The sequence below is a fragment of the Pristiophorus japonicus genome, chromosome 17 (assembly GCF_044704955.1).
Source record: "Pristiophorus japonicus isolate sPriJap1 chromosome 17, sPriJap1.hap1, whole genome shotgun sequence".
In the NCBI taxonomy this organism is placed as follows: Eukaryota; Metazoa; Chordata; class Chondrichthyes; family Pristiophoridae; genus Pristiophorus; species Pristiophorus japonicus.
The window spans coordinates 79,337,734-79,359,358 of record NC_091993.1 but is presented as its reverse complement, the minus strand read 5'-3'; the positions used below and the strand labels follow the sequence as shown (position 1 = coordinate 79,359,358).

Genomic DNA, 21,625 nt, shown 5'->3' with positions numbered 1-21,625 from the left:
AGTGGTGCTACAGAGCCACTCTTGATGATGGACAATGAAGACCCCCACACAGTACATTCTGTGCCCTTGCTACCCTCAGTGCTTCTTCCAAGTGGTGTGCAACTGGAGTACTGATTCATCAGCTGAGGAAGGGCAGTAGGCAGTAATCAGCAGGTTTCCTTGCCTATGCTTGACCTGAGGCCATGAGACTTCATGGGGTCCGGAGTCAATGTTGATGACTCTCAGGGCCACTCCCCCCTACTGCATGCCACTATACCACCACCTCGAGTGAGTCTGTACTGCCAGTGGGATAGGACATACTCAGGGATGGTGTTGGAGGAGTCTGGGTCATTGGCCGAAAGGTATGATTCCATGAGTATGACGACATCAGGCTGTTGCTTGACTAGTTTGTGTGACAGCTCTCTCAATTTTGACATAAGTCCACAGTTGTTAGTGAGGACTTTGTAATGTTGATTGGGCTGGGTGTGCCGTTGTCGTGTCCGAAGTCGGTGGTGCAGTTTGTTACAATTGAGTGGCTTGCTAGGCTATTTCAGAGGCCAGTTAATGTCAACCACTTTGCTTTGGGGCTGGAGTCACATATAGGCCAGACCAGGTAAGGACAGCAGATTTCCTCCCCTAAAGGACATTAGTAAACCAGATGGGTTTTTACAACAATCCGATAGTTTCATAATCACCATTACTGATACTAGCTTTTTATTCCAGATAACTGAATTTGAACCCACATCTCTGGATCATTAGTCCAGGCCTCTCTATTACTAGTCCAGTAACTGGTAGTTCTTGAAAGGGGTATGTAATAAGTAAAGTTTGGGAACCTCTGAGATAGAGGAAAAAACAAGGGACCAAAGCCCTCACATTTAAGATGAGTACTATCAGAGGCAGAAAAGCTTGGGGGCATTAGTCAATGCAGAAAATAAAGAAAGGTTGTACACCCCAATAAAATATTCTCTTTATTGATATATATATTTTTTAAACAGAATAAATGAGAAAAGCCTTCAGGTGAATTCAATAAAGGCGACTACTTTCTTTGCCAAAGTGGAGCAGACAATACAAGGAATTTATCCAGCAAATGACCACCAAAGCTACAATAATACTGATTTAGCTTGTTCCACTGTCCTCAGTATGGTGGAGTCAGCTACAGCATGATTTCACTAATAGTTCCAATACAAATCTTCAATACTCTGGAATCCGCCATGGGATGAATTCAGCGATTTACCAAAATCCATAAAGACTTGAGGCCAAGCAGAATAACCACTATTTGTTTGGGGGAGAGGTTTAGAGAGAGGGGAGTCAAAGTTTCATAAGTTCAGACTTCATAAACAGCAAAGATAATGGAATATTCATCAGGCAGTGGCCCTAGGATTGTAGTCTCTATTCAGAAAGTACTTTTAAAATTCACAAATTGCTCATTGAAAAAAATATTCCTTTTATTAAATCAGGTCCTAAATTAACCGCACAATGCACTGTGAATGTTGAAATGCATTTTACTTAGTGTACCCTGAAAGACACTTGAACATATTACATGGTTGCAGCTGTTCAGTGATAATAGCAGTCAGACTCCACCAGTATACAAATTGCTGCATATTCACGGAGGCACAAAGATAATACACAAAGGTGTGACTTATACACCAGATCTTTACAGCAATTATCACGTTTTTGAGCAAAGACAATACCACTCACAGCCAAAGAACAGACCACAACAATTCCTGCAGGGAAAGACAGTGTATTTGGCAGTCTGAGTATAAATAGAAGCATCTTGAACATTAAATAGATACTTTTTCTCTACCAACTCTCACCCTTCCTCCATCTTTGATCGATGCCCATTTGGTATAGCTACATTTTGAACTCATTTTCAGTTTTCAGGTCATCCTAAAAGGAAAACTCAACAAGACCCCTGACCTTAGAGATTTATAAATCGCTTCACAATTCAGCTTGGTTGTTCTTGCCACTGACCGGGCGAGCTCTCTGCTCCACCACTATGATGTCAATGTGACACACGTGGCATTGAGGCAGAGCTCGACTGGCACTCCCAGAATCCTATGCAAAAAAAGTAACAGTTTCCATATCACATATGAATATGGCTCAAATAGACTCTCATATAGTTCACATTAACAGCAGGTATTGTTCAAACAGGCACTACATCAGTAGCATCAACTTATAGCTAAATTAACATGTAAACATAGGTTTTAAAGGAAGGGAGCTTTCAATTCACAACAGTGATCATAGAGAGGAAATTCAGCTCAAACTTATCCACACAGTACAATCACAAAGTACTTGTTAAATTACAGTCATATACACTGATTATACAACAGCATCATATGCAGCTTTTATACACACACTTGGAATTGAATTTTCAGAATGGTATATCAATACATCTAATTAAATATCGCACTGCCACATGTCACTACAATGACATACAAATGGCCTTGTGTATTAAGCACTGACACTGCCTTTTCAGTTTAATTAAATAACTTGTATTACGCACAGACTGTGCTTTCAGCAGAATGGTCAGTAGGAGATATTGAAACGTATCCCAAGTCACTGATGGGGTTGCCACCAGTCTGTTTTCATTGCTGTCTGGATAACACGCAACTGAAATAGACTCAGAAATCTGGATTTTAAATTCAACTCCCATTTTTCTCCCTTGCTTTGCCTTGTGAATGATGTGCAGGCATCAAGTTATTAAGGGCTGCAACAAATTAGATTTAGCAAGGAAAAAGTCAGAACTCAAACCATTATCTGACTTCCTGCCTGCCCCCAATCCTGAACTTGAAATATGGTGGCAACCAACTGTCAGGTGGCAAAGAGCTTGGGGGAAGGTTTCCTTGCATAGTACCGACCATTCGTCCTAATATAAACATACTTGGAAATTCTAAATGTTGCATTTTTGATATGAGATTTGTAAGTGTATCACATTTCTCAAATTGAGCTGCACTTATACTTTTGAAAGGATTGCTACCCTTTTTTTAAATTATATATTCTTTATAGATTTTTGGTTACAAAATACTCTGGTAAATATATATTTTTTCCAGATGCGTCTTTGCATTAACTGGAGCGAAGTATAGAATTAAATGTTTTAATAGTGCAGAACCTCCTCTAGTCAACTCCCAGCCTTAGGAGTTAAAAGCTATTAAAAAGCTGAAACCTATTTAACTTGGGTTCGTATACCTGAGCCTACCTCCAACAGGCTGCTGTCACATTCAGGGAGTGAGTAGTAACAGCACAGCAACCTTATTAGGCCAGTTGCACCATGTGGTGTGAATTAGGTGTCAAGTTGCTCAGAGTGAATTTATGCAAGATGTTTGAGATCACCCCCTGGAGACAGACTCATACCATTTCAGCTTCACACTTGCTGCAATACAAGACAGCCAGAACATTTTTTAAAAACTTCTCAAATGGTCCAAATGTCATTTGTTCTCGTTTTAATGATGAGAGAGCTGACCGTCCAATCAGCAACTTCGACATTCAGAATTTAGAATTGGCATTCAGACACGGCTGTGCAGGAGTTAATTTTCCCAGGTTAAAGAGCAATGCGGAGCCGGCAGTATAATCACGAGCCTGGCAGATCCAAGTGCTGGAAATAGAATCTGAAACCGTGCTGGCACATTTATGGGACGGAACTTTTCAAAGAAAACCCAAAGTCTATCTGCTATGGAATGGGGCGGCAAAAATATACACAGCACATTTCACTGTCCTGCTTTTATGTTTTAATATATTTTCAAAAAATATCTGAGGAAAGTTTAAAAGTTTAGAAGCAGGTAAGAGTTTAGGGTTACCAGACCCCTTTTGTAAAGTACTGACTGCCAATACAGTCTACTTATTTATGTTGCTTAATTGAAATTGTTGGATAATTAATTTTATTTAGCACAATAAACGACTAAACGGTCAGAATTAGAATGTAAGCATTTATTTACTGCACAGTGATCATCTAGTGCCAATTCTTTGGGATCCCAACTCCCTTCTCCCAGGTAACCCCTGATTTATAAACCACTCCAGTAATTATGGTATTTCAAAAGGTAGAATATGGTAGTGCTCATGATGCATTCAGACAGGTAACAAAATAAATGTTAGTTGAACATCACAATCTAACCACAACAGCATTGGAATCATTGGACGGATAAAGTTAGACATGCACAGCGTCCTAGGCCAAACAGTGGTGCATACAGTGCACAGGAAAAACGGGTATGAATACTGGTAAAAACAACTCGTTTGTTTACATTCAGGAATTTCACAATTCACAGTACCAAGATATGTGAATGATAAATATCTAAGTTTGCCAACATGGTTAGATGGTGTATCTGGAGATGTACCATTTGTGGTTCTGCAATACAGTACAACACATCCTTGGTTCCCTAAATTGGGTACCGGACAATAGGGCTGGCTGCATCGCTCCTATAAAATGCACAGATAGATTTTATATGGAAGGGCAAGGCATCTCTGTGCAACAAGCACATTTAAATTTGAGGACTTGTGTCAAGTGAATAAGTGTGAGTTGGAGAATGAATGAGTGAATGTGAGAGTGAGAATGTACATTTTTTTTTATATACACACACATACACACAGTGGCAAAGCACTTTGGCACTAATGTGCACTTTTGGCCGAGAAACCTGGGGACAAGTGACCTGTCCAGGGGGACCAAAAATAAAATTAAAATCGGGAGGGGGGAGAATGAGGGAAGGTATTACACAAACATTGCAATAAAAGCTAAGCGCTAATGAATAGTGGAATTGCTTTGGGATTTGAACCGTTAAGTAAAAAGATACCCCGCATGTTGACTCAAGTTTCTCAAATTTCCCTTCCTTCTCCTCCCCCCAAAAATCACTACCCAAAGTGCCAGAATGGAACCCAACATAATTCAGGATAAGAATCTCATCACTGCTGTACTCAACTTAGATTGAGGGTATAAATTTTGGAATCCATTAAAGTACAAATCCCACATCAAAATATGCTGATCTAGAGACTTGCGACAGTTGGTCTATTGCTGGTCATTACTACTGAATCTGGGTTGCTGTCAAAATAAGCATTCCGCATAAAGACCTGGAGCTCAGCATTTCCCCGTACTCTCCAATATTTAACTTGAATTAAGTGTCATGCAAATATTTTTTTAAACTTCTATGATATACAAGCTAAATCAATCATAAATTAAATGACAACATCCCTTTCTTTTTGTCCATCTTTAATAGAACATTCAAAAGTTAGAGGTTTGATAAATGTACAATCCCATCAGACTTGGTTTCATTATGTAGCAACTAATATTCAGAACAGCAGGGCTCGAGCTCGATCGTTCACAAAACTGTGGGAAGTGGGAAACTTTGTAACTGCAGCAGCTGTGGAGTGCAGCATGTTTAAGGACTCCTAATGAGATGTCACAAGGCCATTATGACCTTCCCGTCCACCCCCATAATTTTTGCCTATATGAGACACAGGTGCAACGAAAGAAACACATGCCGTCCATTCCTATTACCTCGTGTGAATCTAGCAATAGTATCTGCTGGTTCTTGGTGATATTTTCTGTGCTTTTTTTTTTTACTTCTTACTGATTTATTTTGAAATCAATGGGCCCAAATGTTGAAGAAATAGCTAGATAATTGCAAACCAGATCCTCAACCTTAATAACAAAGACTGCACAGAGTCTTGCAATCCCGAGAAAGTGAGAGGAAAAGTGTGGAGCAGACTCTCTGCTCATTAGATGGGTTGGGTTCAATATTTTGAGAAGTAAGCTGCAGAGAAAAAAAATGGAGAGACTTTGCAGATGGGGAGGGGGAGTAAAGGAAGAGTGAGGTGTAGATGTAGAAATGATTTTCAAATGTTATTGCTTACCTTTATCTTGCATTACATCACCAGTTTATGTTAGGACTTAATTAGTTCTCCAGGTCACATCGTTTTTATTTTCTGGGTGTAGAAAGAAGTCTGAACTTTCAGAAAGTTTGTGCAATAGCTAATGGATATGTGGAAAATGACTGCCATTCCAGTGTTGTGGTAATGTTGCTGGCAATAAGAGTTCTTACATTTCCTTAGACCAGTTGAGCCTCCTGGTGACAGAAGCCAGTGGGTGCAGCAATGTAAAAACTGTACAGACCTTTCTGTTTTACTCAGGACATGAACATTTTAACTGCAACGGTCCTGAATCATGCAGATCATTTTCAAGCCCTTTCTTTTTAGAGGCATGCACTTTTCAGCTTCTGGGTTTAATTGAACTGGACGCCTGGACCTCAGGTTGTGCATGCCTGTTGTATGGGCTGCTCTTCACTCAGTAATGGATAGGTTTCAAGTGCTAAATATCTTCGAGAAATTGCTCCCACATTGCAGTGTACAGCAGTAAAAGAAAACCCAGTTATTAGCAACTTGTATTAATTCTCCACACTTTCTAACGGGATACTGGCTACCTTTTAAAAGAGGCATAATGATTTCAATGGGGAATTTTTAGATTAACATTTGATCCAGTACAGCACAGACTTAAATGCATTGACTACTAAAATAGTGTCCGATGACAGGCAGCACAATGACATTGCATTAAAATCAGTCATTTTCCCAGTCATAAACAGTGCAGTTTCTCTAAGAACATTACATTGAAAAGGTCCTTTTAAACACATACTGAATTATTATTGGATTAGCAAATTAATAGTCAGAATTTCATTCACCTTAACTATCCAAGTGCTGCGACAGATGTACAAGTGATTGGGCCCTCAAACGAATACCAAATAATGGATTCAGTACCAAACACCTCAATAATCAGTTTTACTCTCTCTGATCAAATAATGCAAAGCTGCAGATATCTCTGGATTGATGTCTGCTAGTGGATACATCACTGCCCATCGGGGTCAACACATTCACCTTCAATTGGATGAATGAGAATTATTGGAAAGAGGAGCACTCAGTTCATAGCATAGACATCCCCTCTATGAATGGCCTCCCATTAGAATTGCAGTGGTCAATGGGTTTGGTCAAACAAATACACAAGGAGCAACAAATTGAAGCACCTTTTCAGCAGCTTAACTTTTTAAATGCAATAACCGAGAACGCAAGGGAAATCTGTCAGGTTTGTCCCCCAGAGTTCAAGGCAATAGAAATTAGACCTTCAGTGAATGTGGGAGTGAGGATTAATTAGAAAGTGTGTGTGTATGTGTGGCCGTCGCTACAATTTAGTGACCATTTACAGTCAATTAAGGGACTGGCAACAGTAAATCAATGACTGGAATCCAAGCAACAGAAATACACTTGTGTGAGTTAGTTAAAGTGGAAGGGAAGCTGGGCTTAATCATGAGGGTTCCTGGTCAAAACAAAACAGTAAAACCAAATGGGGTGCCACTTCAAGAATGGAAGAGAGCTCACTATCGAAGTTAAGTAGGTTTCTTTTTAAATAGGTGTTTTACATTGACCATTAAAGGGATACAGACTTTTGAGCCCACAGATGGAGGCATGATTTGCACAAATGATAACAGGGCACTATTCTACTAACAAAAAGTACAAAATGAAATGATTTGTCAAATCACTTCAGAACAAGAACAGCATTATCTAGAACACGTATATACAGCAGCAGCGACTAGCTCAGTAAGTACAATGTGTGATCAGATAACCTCTACGTAATTTGCTGGATACAAGCCCAGCTGTCCATTCTCCAGGCGACCCTTGCACCAGCCTTGTTCATCCTCATCTTCCATCTTTGTTAAGAAATCACCTGCATTCGAAGGGGACAAAACATAGTCAGACATTTCTTCCAAGAAGTGCAGTTTCTTCCCTCACTCTGCCGTTATCAGCTTGTGCTTTCAGCAACTTGTCACGCAAAAAATGTAAAAACCTAAATAAGCAAGGGCAAGTCTAACTAACAGCAGAGGCCGTTCGATGTCCTGCTATAGCAAATACAAGGAGGACCTTTTCTATATTGTCTCACCTGCTTTGAAGCTCAGTTCATCCTGCTCTTGTCCCTCGTAATCATACAGCGCACGCACTCGCACACCCGGCACATGGGCAGGAGAGGCCTCCTCATCAAACGGGTTCGTTCCTCCGTTAGCATCATTTGTGGCGGGGTTATTCGTTTCATCATCGGACCACTCAGCAGAGTACGCCTGGTTCTTCTCGTAGCTGCTCACGCTGCAACAGAAAAGAATGGGGAGGAGAGGGTTATAAAAAAAAAAACACCTGTAAAATATCACCAGAGCAGCCCCTGTAGCAGTGTCTGTGCCTGTCGAAATACATCATCAAGAAGAAAAGAAATGGAGAGAAACTAAATGCTGAAAACGTGAAATAAAATGCAAAGATAGTAGAAATGCACAACCAGTCAGCATTGGTAAGATGGATTAAAGTTCTGAGGATACCCTCTCATCAGAACTGATGTTCTACTGAAGGGCTCTACCAACAATGTTAAATCTCTCTCTCCATTCCCCCAGATGTTGACTGGCAGTCGTGTATTTCCGGCATTTTCTGTTTTTACTTTGTACTAACACAAGGGGGCCGCAATTCAGCCTCCCGATATCAGGTTGGTTACCGCCGGAAAGCGGTGGCCACGTGGCGGTGTCGAATGGCCTCCGATTTTTTGCCGAATAGCCGCCACTTGAAAAATTCTTCATGGTGGTTTTTCCGGCGGTCCCCACTTCCGCTCCGGTACTGCCAAACCCTCCTAAGTGTGTCATCAAAGTGTGCACCGCCGATCTCCCGCACCATAAGCAAAATTCAGCTAAAAGAATCGTGTAGCAGCCGTGCGGTGCCCTGACAGTTTTTTCTGTTGGTGCACTGTTTGCAGTGTGTAAAAAATGGTGCCTTGGCCACTATTAAAGGGGAGGTGCACTGCCACAGCTGTCATCTTATTTTTATTTGTCGGCCGACTGCCAGGTTGGTGCGACAATTATGCCCTTGGGTTCAGCCAGGCCGCCAACCCGGCCAAAACCCTCCCTGGTGGCCCAGTGGACCCAACTAAAATAATTGCAGAGCTCGTAGCGGCCCTCCCCTTTAAGTGAAGGGGAGAGACATGGTGACGCGCCAGCATGATGACATCATCAGCGCTACGCTGATGACTGACAGCGGCGGACACTCCGCCCGCCCCCATTATGACCGACTTCCGTCCCTCTCCAAACAAAAAGGCACAGTACTGAATTTCAAGCAAGAAGCCACCACATCCACGGCGGCGGTGAAAACACAGGAAAAATGGTAGGTGCGACCCGTTTCCGGCAGAGGTGAATTTCTACCCCAAGGCCAAACAAAGCCAGCCCAAACTGAAGAAATGTGAGTGCAGTATGTGATGCTGGTTTTAGAATTAGGAGACAGCACTACTAGGCTTCAACAGGGTTATGCAGCTTTTACAATGATAGAAACTGTCAGGAAAGACTAAAGAAAGCCTTAGATTTATGTAGCACCTTTCACAACCATCGGACATCTCAAAGCACTTTACAGCCAATAAAGTATTTTTGAAGTGTAGTCAATGTTGTAATGTAGGAAATGTGGCAGCCAATTTGCGCACAAGCAAGCTCCCACAAACAGCAATGTGATAATGACCAGATTGTTATGCTAAAGCCGGCAAGAGGGGCGGTAGTGGTGCAGTGCTGCTCAATGTTGAGGGCAGCTCTGCCGGGACCACAGGCTCCTTCCCTCCAATGCAGGCTCTGCATTGAAATGAGGTACCTTGGTGCCGACTGCAGCCGCGATCCGGCACGATCAGCCCCAAAGCACACTAGCAGAGTGCAGGGCTGATCAATCTCGGTGGAAGAAAATCCCGAAAAATGGATGTTGGGCATTAAGAATTTTTTTCCCCCCCACACAACAGTGGAAACAGTGCTCACCAAGTGCCTGGCCTCCCTAACAACGCCTCCTGCAGCTGTTGGCGAAGGAGATTGTGGCGCTAGGAGTTAGCACCGCCGCAAACCTCGACGGGAATTTTGCAGGAGTAGGTACTCTCGCTGCGCCCGGTTGCAAAGCCGGAAGTGCCCCCTTATCACCCACCCAGAGGCACTAATTGGAGACAGAATGGAGGCGGATTTCTAGGCCTATGACATTAACTTGGGAGTTACAATGTTAAGACATGAAAACAGAAAACAACTAGAAATACGCAGTGTCAGGCAACATCTGTAGAGAAAAAAGTGAATGTTTTAGGTGTAACCGTTCATGTCCTTTCTCATTAAAGGTTCTGACTGATCTGGTGTGTATTTTAGCACTTTGTTTCGATGTCAGATTTCCAGCATCTGCAGCATTATGTGCATCCAGTGCAGTTGAAGTTAGAGATGTGAGTGAAGCACCACCATTTGATCTGAACAGCCTATCGACCGAAAGAATGAAGTTCAGTTAGTTGATGTTTCATTAAAGGGGAAGTAAGATACAAAGGAATCCTTTTGTTGCAAGTACTCTCTCTTTAGTAACATCAATTTTTTGAGCTGTATGGGGAACCTGGACTTGGGTCCTAAAAGGCTGCTCGCCAACATAATTGGTAAGGATTCTAGAGTCACTCCATTAGTATGAAGACCTGCAAGAAAAGGTTAGTGCACTTGCGTTCTTCATTTCTTTTGCAGTGATTTTGGTGGATAGGGTCCTCGGAAGAATTTGAAAAAGTTTTTTTTTCCCCATTTGTTGAAAATAAGTGTTTTCCCGTTCCCCCCTCCCTGCATATAGACTCTATCCTCAGACCAGCCAAAGAGCTGATCTTGCACTGCTGCGCCCTGGGAAACCAGGCTATTGGCTGAAAAATCTCAATCTCTGAAAGTGAGGGTGGGTTGGGTGTTGCCTGAGATGCTGCAGCTGTGGATCAGTTCTTGAGCTGCTCCAACTCATGTCCATGAGCGTGTTTCCAATGGAATCATTCCGGAATGCATGGCGACATCATTGATCAGCTTAGCAGGAAGGATGTTCACATGATCAGAAAATTGACTTGCTTAAAAATAGTATTTGTTTGTAAGTATGTGTGAAATGGGAGATGAGTTTAAACACAAAGGGCCTGATTTGGTTAAACCTAAGCTCCGCCCATGTACCGTCGGAGGACAGCTAAGATCCTGACGGTACTTTGCGCGGAAGTTTGTAGTAAAAATGTGGAAAAAACCGCCTTGCGGAAAAAATGGGCCTTACACGCCGATTCTGGGTGACAATGGGCAATAGGTTGGATTCTGGGCAGCAAATGAGATCCTCGGCAAAGTAACGCCGAGGATGGAGTCGGGCCCAGAGAGGGGGGTAATGGGAAAAGAAAATTTTTTTCAACAAATGGAAAAAAACTTTTCCAAATCCTTCAGAGGACCCGATCCACCAAAATCGCTGCAAAAGAAATGAAGAAAGCAAGTGCACTAAACTTTTCTTGCAGGTCTTCATACTTACCATTTAGGTAACACCTGCCCCCATGCAGCCGTCTTTTCTGCTGCTGGAGCGGAGGACCACCCGGACCAATCTGGGGAGTGAGCGGGCGGGAGGACTTTTGTCGGCGTTGCACGCCGGCGTACGCCAGCGGACGCTCCCCAGCGGTCTTCTCTCCCTGCCGGCGTGAGGACCTCACCAAACTCGCTCGGAGGGGAGAACACCCAGAAATCAGGGCAGTCCACCAACTTGGGCACAAAGTACTTTTCTTCCCCTTTAAGCTGGTCTGCACTTTACACTGAAATACTGGAAAAGCAGTACCTTTATTTAAGGAGCTACAGCAGACAGCATTTCAGAATACGAGCTAATTGCACAAATTGTTATGCATATTTATCAAAAAACATGCAGCGTTAAAAATTCATCCAGGTACACAGAACCATTGTGAGAGTGACACAGAGAGCACACAGATAACAGATTATGTCATGAATACATAAATTATAGGTTAAGAGAGACAGAGAGAGGAACACAGGGCAACAGTCCTATTGATAGGTTTGCTTCACAGAGTAACTAAAGTTAGTGAATGTTAGTGAAAAACTCCAAGCTGCCCCAAGCAAAGACAGACAGTTTTCACCAACTTTTTCTTTTCCTCTTTCTGGATCTCCTTCACCTCCTGGTTGACTTCATCCTCAGCAAAAGGATTATTACTGCAACTTCTTTCATTATTCTGGCAGACATTACGGCTGTTCAGGGAGTGAAAAAAGGACACCTGAATTTGTAAATAATCCCTAAAAACACACGGTCTTAATAGTGCTTTTAAATCAAGTAAATTAACTGTTCACTGAGGGTTCAAATTACTACTCAGCTGTAAAATGAACAAATCCCAGAATTTACCATTTCCCTATATCACTGCATTTCATCAGTTTTGAAGCACTTTAGTCACAAGGCTTTATAAATGCAAATTCTTTCTTTCCTTTAATAATGAAACAGCCCAATTTGATGAATATCAAGTGAATTATTGCATAGTCCCTTGGTGCTGCCTGTAATGAATTTTAGTCCCAATATTAGTAGTTTGCACAGAACAGTCTGAAAGGAAGTGGATTTAAACAGAGTGGTTTACTTGGGAATTTGGAAAGAGTGGGAATTTCTGGTACATATTGGGTAAATAAAAGCTGTACATAGTGAAATCTAGTTTAACATTTTGATTTAAACCTTGAACTTTAAAATTGTAGTTATCAGAAGTTGCCTGCCAGTGGCAGTTAACTGTCAGTCAGCTGTAAGTGTTTGTCTTGAATAGGTGTTAATCACAGAGAATAGGGGAGCTGAGTCAACACTTGTCAATTGGATGTAGCTCTTAAGAGCATAAAAGTCAACAGTTTTTCAGAGCACAGAGTGGTCTTAAAGAGAGTGATTTATTTGGGAATTTGGAAAGAGTGTGAATTTGGAAAAGAGGGGCAGACTGGAGTAGTGGTGGCAGCGAGCGGGCAGAGTATAAATTGAGCGGGAGGCCCAGAGACAGCGCAGACCAGGGCAGCGGTGCCAGTGAGCAGGCGGAGAGCCTATAACAACTCATCACAGGAGTGACGTCAGAAATCAAAAGTGACGTCGGCACAAGGGAAGGAGCTAATTGGTGAGGCGCCAGTGAGTGTTTTTTTTCGTCTTCGAGTGTTAAGTTTATTTCATAGTTTAGTTTATAGTCAATTAACTAGAGGCATGGTAGGGCAGCTCAGTCACGTGGAGTGCACATCCTGTGGCATATAGAAAGTGCTGGATGCTTTGCGTAGCCCGGACGACCATGTGCGCAGGAGGTGTCTCCAGCTGCAGCAACTTGAGCTCTGCATTTCAGAGCTTGAGCAGCGGTTGGAGTCATTGCGGTGCATCTGCGAGACTGAGAATTTAATAGACAGCACGTTTTTAGAGGTGGTCACCCCGCAGCTAAAGAGTGTGCAGGCAGGGAGGAAGTGGGTGACCACCGACAGAAGAGGAGGACTAAGCAGGTAGAGCAGGGGTCCCCCAAGTGCACCTCACTCTCCAACCAATATTCTGTTCTGAGTAGTGGTGAGGGCGACGGTGCCTCTGGGGAGTGCAGCCAGAGCCAAGTCCATGGCACCATGGGTGGCGAGGAAGAAGAATGGAAGAGCAATAGTGGTAGGGGATTCGATAGTCAAGGGAGCAGACAGGCGTTTCCGCAGACGTGACTCCAGGATGATATTTTGCCTTCCTGGTGCCAGGGTCAAAGATGTCACTGAGTGGCTTCAAGACAATCTGGGGAGGGTGAACAGCCAGCTATCATGGTCCATACCGGTACCAATGACAAAGGTAAAAAGAGGGATGCGGTCCTGCAGGCAGAGTTTAGGGAGTTAGGAGGGAGATTTAAAAAGCAGGACCTCAAAGGTAGTAATCTCTCGGTTACTGCTGGTGCCATGTGCTAGTGAGTACAGAAATAGGAGGATAGAGCAGATGAATGCATGACTGGAGAGATGGTGCAGGCAGGAGGGCTTTAGACTCCTGAGGCATTGTGACCGTTTCTGGAGGAGGTGGGACCTGTACAAGCTGGACGGGTTGCACCTCAACAGAGCCGGGACCAGTATCCTCGCAGGAGGGTTTGTTGGGGAGGGTTTAAACGAGCTTGGCAGGGGAGTGGGAACTGGAGAATCGATTCAGTGGGGAAAGAAAAAAATCTGGAATTGGGCAGCAGAAAAGTAGAAAGTGAATTTGGAAGACAGAGGAAACAAGGGCTGGAAAATAAACAACAAGGGAGTTTGGCAATACTAAATGGTATATACTTCAATGCAAGGAGTATAGGAAATAAGGCAGATGAGCTGAAAGCACAGATACACACTTGGCAGTACGATATTACAGCCATTATTGAAACATGGCTGAAAGAAGGACAGGTAATGGCAGCTGAACCTTTGTAGTGTATATGGATTTTAGCAAGGCTTTTGATAAGGTCCCACATGGCAGACTGATCACAAAAGTAAAAGCCCATGGGGTCCAGGGCAAAGTGGCAAGTTGGATCCAAAATTGGCTCAGAGGCAGGAAGCAAAGGGTAATGGTTGATGGGTGTTTTTGTGACTGGAAGGATGTATCCAGTGGGGTTCTGCAGGGCTCAGTACTGGGTCCTTTGCTTTTTGTGGTATATATCAAAGACTTGGACTTGAATGTTGGGGGTATGATTAAGAAGTTTGCAGATGACACTAAAATAGGCTGTGTGGCTGATAATGGAAAGCTGTGGATTGCAGGAAGATATCAATGTACAGTTCAGGTGGGCGGAACAATGGCAAATGGAATTCAATTCGGATAAGTGTGAGGTAATGTATTTGGGGAGGTCAAACAAGGAAAGGGAATACACATTAAATGATAGGACACTGAAAAATGTAGATGAACAAAGGGATTTTGGAGTGCAGGTCCACAGATCCCTGAAAATAGCAGGCCAGGTAGATAAGGTGGTTAAGAGGGCATGTGGAATACTTGCCTTTATTAGTTGAGGCATATAATACAATAGCAAGGAGGTTATGCTTGAACTGTATAAAACACTGGTTAGGCCGCAGCTGGAGTACTGTGTGCCGTTCTGGTCACCACATTACAGGAAAGATGTGATTGCACTGGAAAGGATGCAGAGGAGATTTACAAGAATGTTGCTGGACTGGAGAATTTTGGCTATGAGGAAAGATTCGAGATGCTGGGTCTGTTTTCTTTGGAACAGAGGAGGCTGATGGGAGACCAGATTGAGGTATATAAAATTATGAGAGGCCTGGATAGAGTGGATAGGAAGAACCTGTTTCCCTTGGCAGAGGGATCTACAACCAGGGCACATAGATTTAAAGTAATCGAGGGGAGGTTTAGAGGAGATCTGAGGGGAAATTTCTTCACCCAGAGGATAGTGGTGGTCTGGAACTCAGTACCTGAAAGAGTGGTAGAGGCAGAAAACCCTCACCACATTTAAAAAATACTTGGATGTACACTTAAAATGCCGTAACCTACAGGGATACAGACCAAGAGCTGAAAAGTGCGATTAGGCTGGATAGCTCTTGGTCGGCCGGCATGGACACGATGGGCCGAAATGGCCTCTTTCAGTGCTGTAAATTTTTATGATTCTATGATAAGTGTACTACAGAGGGCCAATTTTAACTACTGGCAGAGAACAGGCAGGTGGACTTTGGCCTTACAAGGCTGCTCCTCGACATCATTGGTAAGAATTCTAGAGCCACTCCATTAGTAAATATGGAGCTACACTTTGGACCAGCCAACGAGCTGATCTGGCACTGCTGCACCCTGGGAAACCAGACTATTGGCTGAAAAATCTAATCTCTGAAAGTGAGGGTGGATTAGGTGTTGCCGGAGGTCTCAATTACATTCTGCTGATGATCTACGGGCGGCAAATGGGTTCTTCGTTCTGTGAAGGCAAGAAAGTGACTGGCTTTCACACTGAGCTGGTCAACAGCCAGAGTCTTGTGGGACCGGGGGGAGATTGAGGCAATTCCACGGAGGGCAGTGGACAGTGACCCAGAATTTTTTTAGTGCAGTCCTGTTGCACCAGCCTTCACCCAGAGAGATTTTCTCAGCCATTTTCCCTTTAAGCACCACTGGTTAGGGTACATGCTCTGCCCATTTGCACCTCAAAATTGCAATCGGGGTCCTATTTACCTCACAGGGTCCCAAGGTGAATATTATAAAAGATGCTCCCACCTACATCAGGAGGGCACCTTGGCAGTCCTTGTGAAGGCCCCAGGCATAATAGTGGCGGCTGGGATCGGAGTGGGAACGCTGCAGTACATCCAGCACTGTGATTTCAAGGTCACTACCACCCCACTCTTGCTGAGCAGATCAAGTTAAATTCTACCCTCATGGAACCAAATGTCCTAATGTCTCAGTAATTGTCTCATGCAGTCAATTCTTGAATACATTTCCATTGCATTAACAATCTAATATTAGTGTGTTTTTCCTTTAAAAAAAACCCATATTTTTTGTTTGCAGGGACTGGGATGAACAAATAAGATGCAGAAGGGGATCCTAGTGGTTATGATACTGGACTAACAATCCAGTGTTTAAATCCCATCATGGAAAGCTGTTAATTTGAATTCAATAAATCTGGTAATCCCAGAAGAATCAACATGAACGCTTCTGGACTGTTGTAACAACCCAACTGGGTCACTAATGTCTTTCAGGGAAGTGACTTGCTACCTCTACCAGCTTGTGTGTGACGCCAGTCCCACACTCCGTGGTTGACTCTTAATGCAGTGTCCTAGCAAGCCACTCAGTTTTAAGCAATCACTACAATGTTCAACAGGAAGAAAATTGGACGCATCAATCGGCACAATCAGGCGTGTGATGGAATACTCTGCACTTGTCTGGAAGGCGTTCAGTTGGATAGGAGTGGCCATGGGCAACCTCAACATTGACTCCAGGCCATAGCTTCAGGTCAAGGAACCTTCCAGCTAATCACTATCTACCAAGCACAGAACATTCTCTGGGTACGGCACTTCAATATGCACCAGCAAGAGTGGCGTGGTAGTACCACCACTGGCCAAACCCTGAAGGACATAGCTGCCAGACTAGGCCTACGTGAGGCGGTGAGGAACCCAAACGAAAAAGTAACCTACTTGACCTCATCCTCATCAACCTACCTGTCGTAGACACATCTGTCCTGACAGAATTGGCAGAAATGACCACCGCAGAGTCCTTGTGAAGACAAAGTCTCATCTCCACTACGAGGGAATATCTTAGAATGAGGTACGAACCTAGTGAAGCTATCTGAATGCTTAGCACTAAACGCAGCAGGCTACGGACTGAGCTCAGTGGTCCCACAATCAATGGACCAGAGCAAGTCTGTCGCCCTACCACATCGATTAGAGAATAGTGGTGGACAACCATAAAATTAACAGGAGGATTATCCATGAACAATTTTATCCTGAATCATGGTGGAGCCCAGCATGTGATTGCAAGAGACAAGGTTGAAGTGCTTGCAAGAGTTTTCAGCCAAAAGTGCAAGTAGGTGATCTAACTTGATCCTGGGCCATAGTGCAAATTAGGAGACGAGCATCAGAGTTTTGGATGAGCTCAAGTTTACAGAGGGTAAAGAATGGGAGGCCGGCCAGGAGAGCATTGGATTAGTTAAGTCTAGAGGTAACAAAGACATGGATGAGGGTTTCAGCAGCAGATGAGCTGAGGTAGAAGCGGAGTTGGGAGATGTTACGGAGGTGGAAGTTGCCAGTTTTGGTGATATAGCAGATATGGGGGTTGGAAGCTCATCGCGGGGTCAAATATGACGAACAGTCTTGTCCGGCCTCAGACAGTTGCCAGGGAGAGGGATGATGTCAGTGACTAGGAAATGGAATTTTGAGCTGGGGACCGAAAACAATGGCTTTGGTCTTCCCAATATTTAGTTGGAGGAAATTTCTGTTCATCCACGGACAAGTTGTGATACCCAGCCAATTACTGTTCTTTCAGCTTCCTCCTAATCAATCATCAGTTACGTGATGGAAGGAGTCATCAATAGTACCATCATACAACACCTACTCAACAATAACCTGTACACCAATGCTCGGTTTGGTTTCTGCCAGACCTCATCACAGCCCTGAGGAGGAGTGAGAGCAGCTGCCCTCAACATCAAGGCAGGATTCAACCAAGTATGGCACCAAGGAGCTTTAGCAACACTAAAGTAAATGAGGGTCAAAGGAAAAACCCTCCAATGGCTGGAGTCACACCAGACATAAAAGAAAATGGTCGTAGTTATTCGAGGCCAGGAAGCAGAAGCCCATGACATTGCTGCAGGAGTTCCTCAGGGAAGTGTCCTTGGCCCAAATGACTCCATCCCTCCATCATAAGGAGGCTGCTGTATGCATGATCTACTGAATGCACTGAAGCAACTCACCAAGGTTATTTGAAAAGCACCTTCTGCCCCTGTGCCCTCCACCATCAGGCAGAACAAGAGCAGCAATATTGTGGAAACACTGTCACCTCCAAGCTTGCAACGAAATTACACACTTGGGCATATAATCGTTGTTCATTATTTTATGGATTTGGCATGTAATTCCTCATTTTGTGTTTCCCAAACTACTGGTCACAGGCATCTAGGAGCAGACACTTCAGGAAGTGTGCCCTTGATGATGCCGCCCACACTGTTCTACATATTTCACGATATTACTGCTTTGACACAAGTCACGCAGCCCAGGTCTGACCAGATACAAGGATAAAAACACCAGTAAATAAATAGACATCGCCTGTTATAACATTTATTGGCATGTGGTAATACAGTCTTGAAACACAATTGTGGACCCTTGAGGGATTGTAACTATCCAGTATGGAGATCACAGGTAGGAAAAATTTATTAAAAAAAAAAATCAGAGCCATTGTAGACTTCCCTATTAAAAAAAAAAACTGCTTTCTACCACAATTATTCATTAAAAAAATCCCACGCTTTAGAGTGCACCTACCTGCCCCGGTCCACAGCCTGAGTCACCTGCTCTCCTCCTGGTGAGACGTTAGTCAGAGTAACACCTTCATTGACCTTTTTTACTTTCTCCCTTTTAGCAATAGCGTGAGTAGTTTCCGCAGAATATTCCTGTAAAAGATTCACTCTTTTTAGGCACAAGTCAAAACCATTTAACTACAGGGATGCCACCATATGCATAGTTATAACAATCATAGTTTCCATTTCACATAAAATCGAGAGAGATTGTTAGTGACAGTCACGTTTCAGGATGTTCTGACCATTTTTCCACAAAATATATTTGGGAAAAAAAGGTACCTTAAATGTTTTCTTTCAATGTATTCATGCAAGTTTTTTTTATAAAATAAAGAGGTCTGAGGTAATAGGAAGTTAAGATTCTAACTATTCTGTTCCTAACACAGATGAGGCTGCACACAGGGAGGTTAAAGTAACAGTGACCTCAGTCTTTAATAAGACACTCCAGAGTGAGGAACAGGCCTTACGGGCCGGCTTATATACAGTGCTCCCAAGGGATGCTGGGATCCCTTGGGACTCCAGGGGATGAGCTCCCTGGTGGCGGAACATGGGAGTGCATGCTTTACAGATACACATCACTCTCCCCGCCCCCCCACAAAATCAAAGCGAAAACTATTTACAAGGTGAGGCGGTCGGGAGCCTTTCTTTCCCTGGTGGACCGCCTCGGTACGAATGTCTGTTCTGGTGTGTTGGCTGTGCCCTCGCTGAGCTGGCGTGTTGTTGCTCTGCAGGGCTGCGAGGTGAGCCTGGCCTGGCTGGGCTGTTGGGCGTGATGGGTTCGATTTCCTGGTCCGGGGTGGTGTCGTTGATCCTTTGGGTGTGTGTTGTGGGCTCGAAAAAGATGGTGTCTGCTGTGGGTTGTTCAGGGCAGTCTGTGCACCGCAGCCTCGTTTGGTCCAGGTGCTTTCTGCAAATTTGTCAATTGTCTAGTTTGACTACAAACACCCGATTCCCTTCTTTAGCTATCACCGTGCCCGCGATCCACTTGGGACCATGTCCATAATTTAGCACATACACAGGGTCATTCAGATCAATTTCCCGTGACACAGTGCCACGACCATCGTTTACATTTTGTTGCTGCCGCCTGCTCTCTACCTGATCATGCAGGTTGGGGTGAACCAGCGAGTGTCTGGTTTTAAGTGTCCTTTTCATGAGTAGCTCAGCCGGGGGCACCCCTGTTAGCGAGTGGGGTCTCGTGCGGTAGCTGAGCAGTACTCGGGACAGGCGGGTTTGGAGTGAGCCTTCTGTGACTCGTTTAAGGCTCTGTTTGATGGTTTGTACTGCCCGCTCTGCCTGCCCATTGGAGGCTGGTTTAAACGGGGCCGAGGTGACATGTTTGATCCCATTGCGGGTCATGAAGTCTTTAAATTCGGCACTGGTGAAACATGGCCCTCAGGCTTTCAATGGTGGCGGTGGCAGTGCTTCCCAACATTATTTCACATTCAATCCATTTTGAAAAAGCATCCACCACCACCAGGAACATTTTACCGAGAAACGGGCCCGCATAGTCGACATGGATCCTCGACCATGGTCTGGAGGGCCAGGACCACAAACTTAGTGGTGCCTCGCTGGGCGCGTTGCTCAACTGAGCACATACGCTGCATTGCCGTACACAGGACTCCAAGTCAGAGTCGATACCGGGCCACCACACGTGGGATCTGGCTATCGCTTTCATCATTACTATACCCGGGTGTGTGCTGTGGAGATCTGAGATGAACGTCTCCCTGCCTTTTTTTGGTAGCACTACGCGGTTACCCCACAACAGGCAGTCTGCCTGAATGGACAAGCTCGTCCTTTCGCTGCTGGAACAGCTTGATTGGCTCTTGCATTTCAACGGGGATGCTGGCCCAGCTCCCATGCAGTACCTAGTTTTTTTTACTAGGGACAGCAGAGGATCTTGGCTGGTCCAAGTCCTAATCTGGCGGACCGTGCCAGGTGATTTATCATTTTCAAACGCTTCCATGACCATCAACAAGTCTGCGGGCTGCGCCACCATCAACAAGTTTGCAGGTTGCGCCATTTCCACCCCCGTGGTGGGCAATGGTAGCCGACTGAGAGCATCCGCACAGTTCTCGGTGCTTGGCCTGTGGCGGATAGTATAGTTATATAGTCAGAGTAGGAATCGCAGGATAGCGCAGATGAATACATGGCTTGAGCAGTGGTGCAGCAGGGAGGGATTCAAATTCTTGGGGCATTGGAACCGGTTCTGGGGGAGGTGGGACCAGTACCATCCGGACGATCTGCACCTGGGCAGGACCGGAACCAATGTCCTAGGGGGAGTGTTTGCTAATGCTGTTGGGGAGGAGTTAAACTAATATTGCAGGGGCTGGGAACCTATGCAGGGAGACAGAGGGAGACAAAAATGAGGCAAAAGCAAAAGACAGAAAGGAGATGAGGAAAAAGTGGAGGGCAGAGAAACCCAAGGCAAAGAACAAAAAGGGCCACTGTACAGCAAAATTCTAGAAGGACAAAGGGTGTTAAAAAAGCAAGCCTGAAGGCTTTGTGTCTTAATGCAAGGAGTATCCGCAATAAGGTGGATGAATTAACTGTGCAAATAGATGTTAACAAATATGATGTGATTGGGATTACAGAGACGTGGCTCCAGGATGATCAGGGCTGGGAACTCAACATCCAGGGGTATTCAACATTCAGGAAGGATAGAATAAAAGGAAAAGGAGGTGGGGTAGCATTGCTGGTTAAAGAGGAGATTAATGCAATAGTTAGGAAAGACATTAGCTTGGATGATGTGGAATCTATATGGGTAGAGCTGCAGAACACTAAAGGGCAAAAATCGTTAGTGGGAGTTGTGTACAGACCTCCAAACAGTAGCAGTGATGTTGGGGAGGGCATCAAACAGGAAATTAGGAGTGCATGCAATAAAGGTGCAGCAGTTATAAT

General features: G+C 44.2%; 1 protein-coding gene across 7 annotated transcripts in view; it reads right to left on the bottom strand.

The window, feature by feature from the left end:
• Positions 1–1,463: 1,463 nt before the first annotated feature.
• pacsin1b (protein kinase C and casein kinase substrate in neurons 1b) overlaps positions 1,464–21,625 on the bottom strand; it is a 406,522-nt gene continuing 386,360 nt past the window's right edge. For all 7 annotated transcript variants that reach the window (XM_070858872.1, XM_070858877.1, XM_070858874.1 and 4 more), the window contains 4 exons: positions 18,696–18,823; positions 11,898–12,002; positions 7,889–8,088; positions 1,464–7,675 (listed from right to left, as the gene is read on the bottom strand). In XM_070858872.1, the coding sequence (XP_070714973.1) occupies positions 7,566–7,675; positions 7,889–8,088; positions 11,898–12,002; positions 18,696–18,823 (543 nt within the window). In that variant the 3' untranslated portion in view covers positions 1,464–7,565. The remainder of the gene's footprint in view (positions 7,676–7,888; positions 8,089–11,897; positions 12,003–18,695; positions 18,824–21,625) is intronic.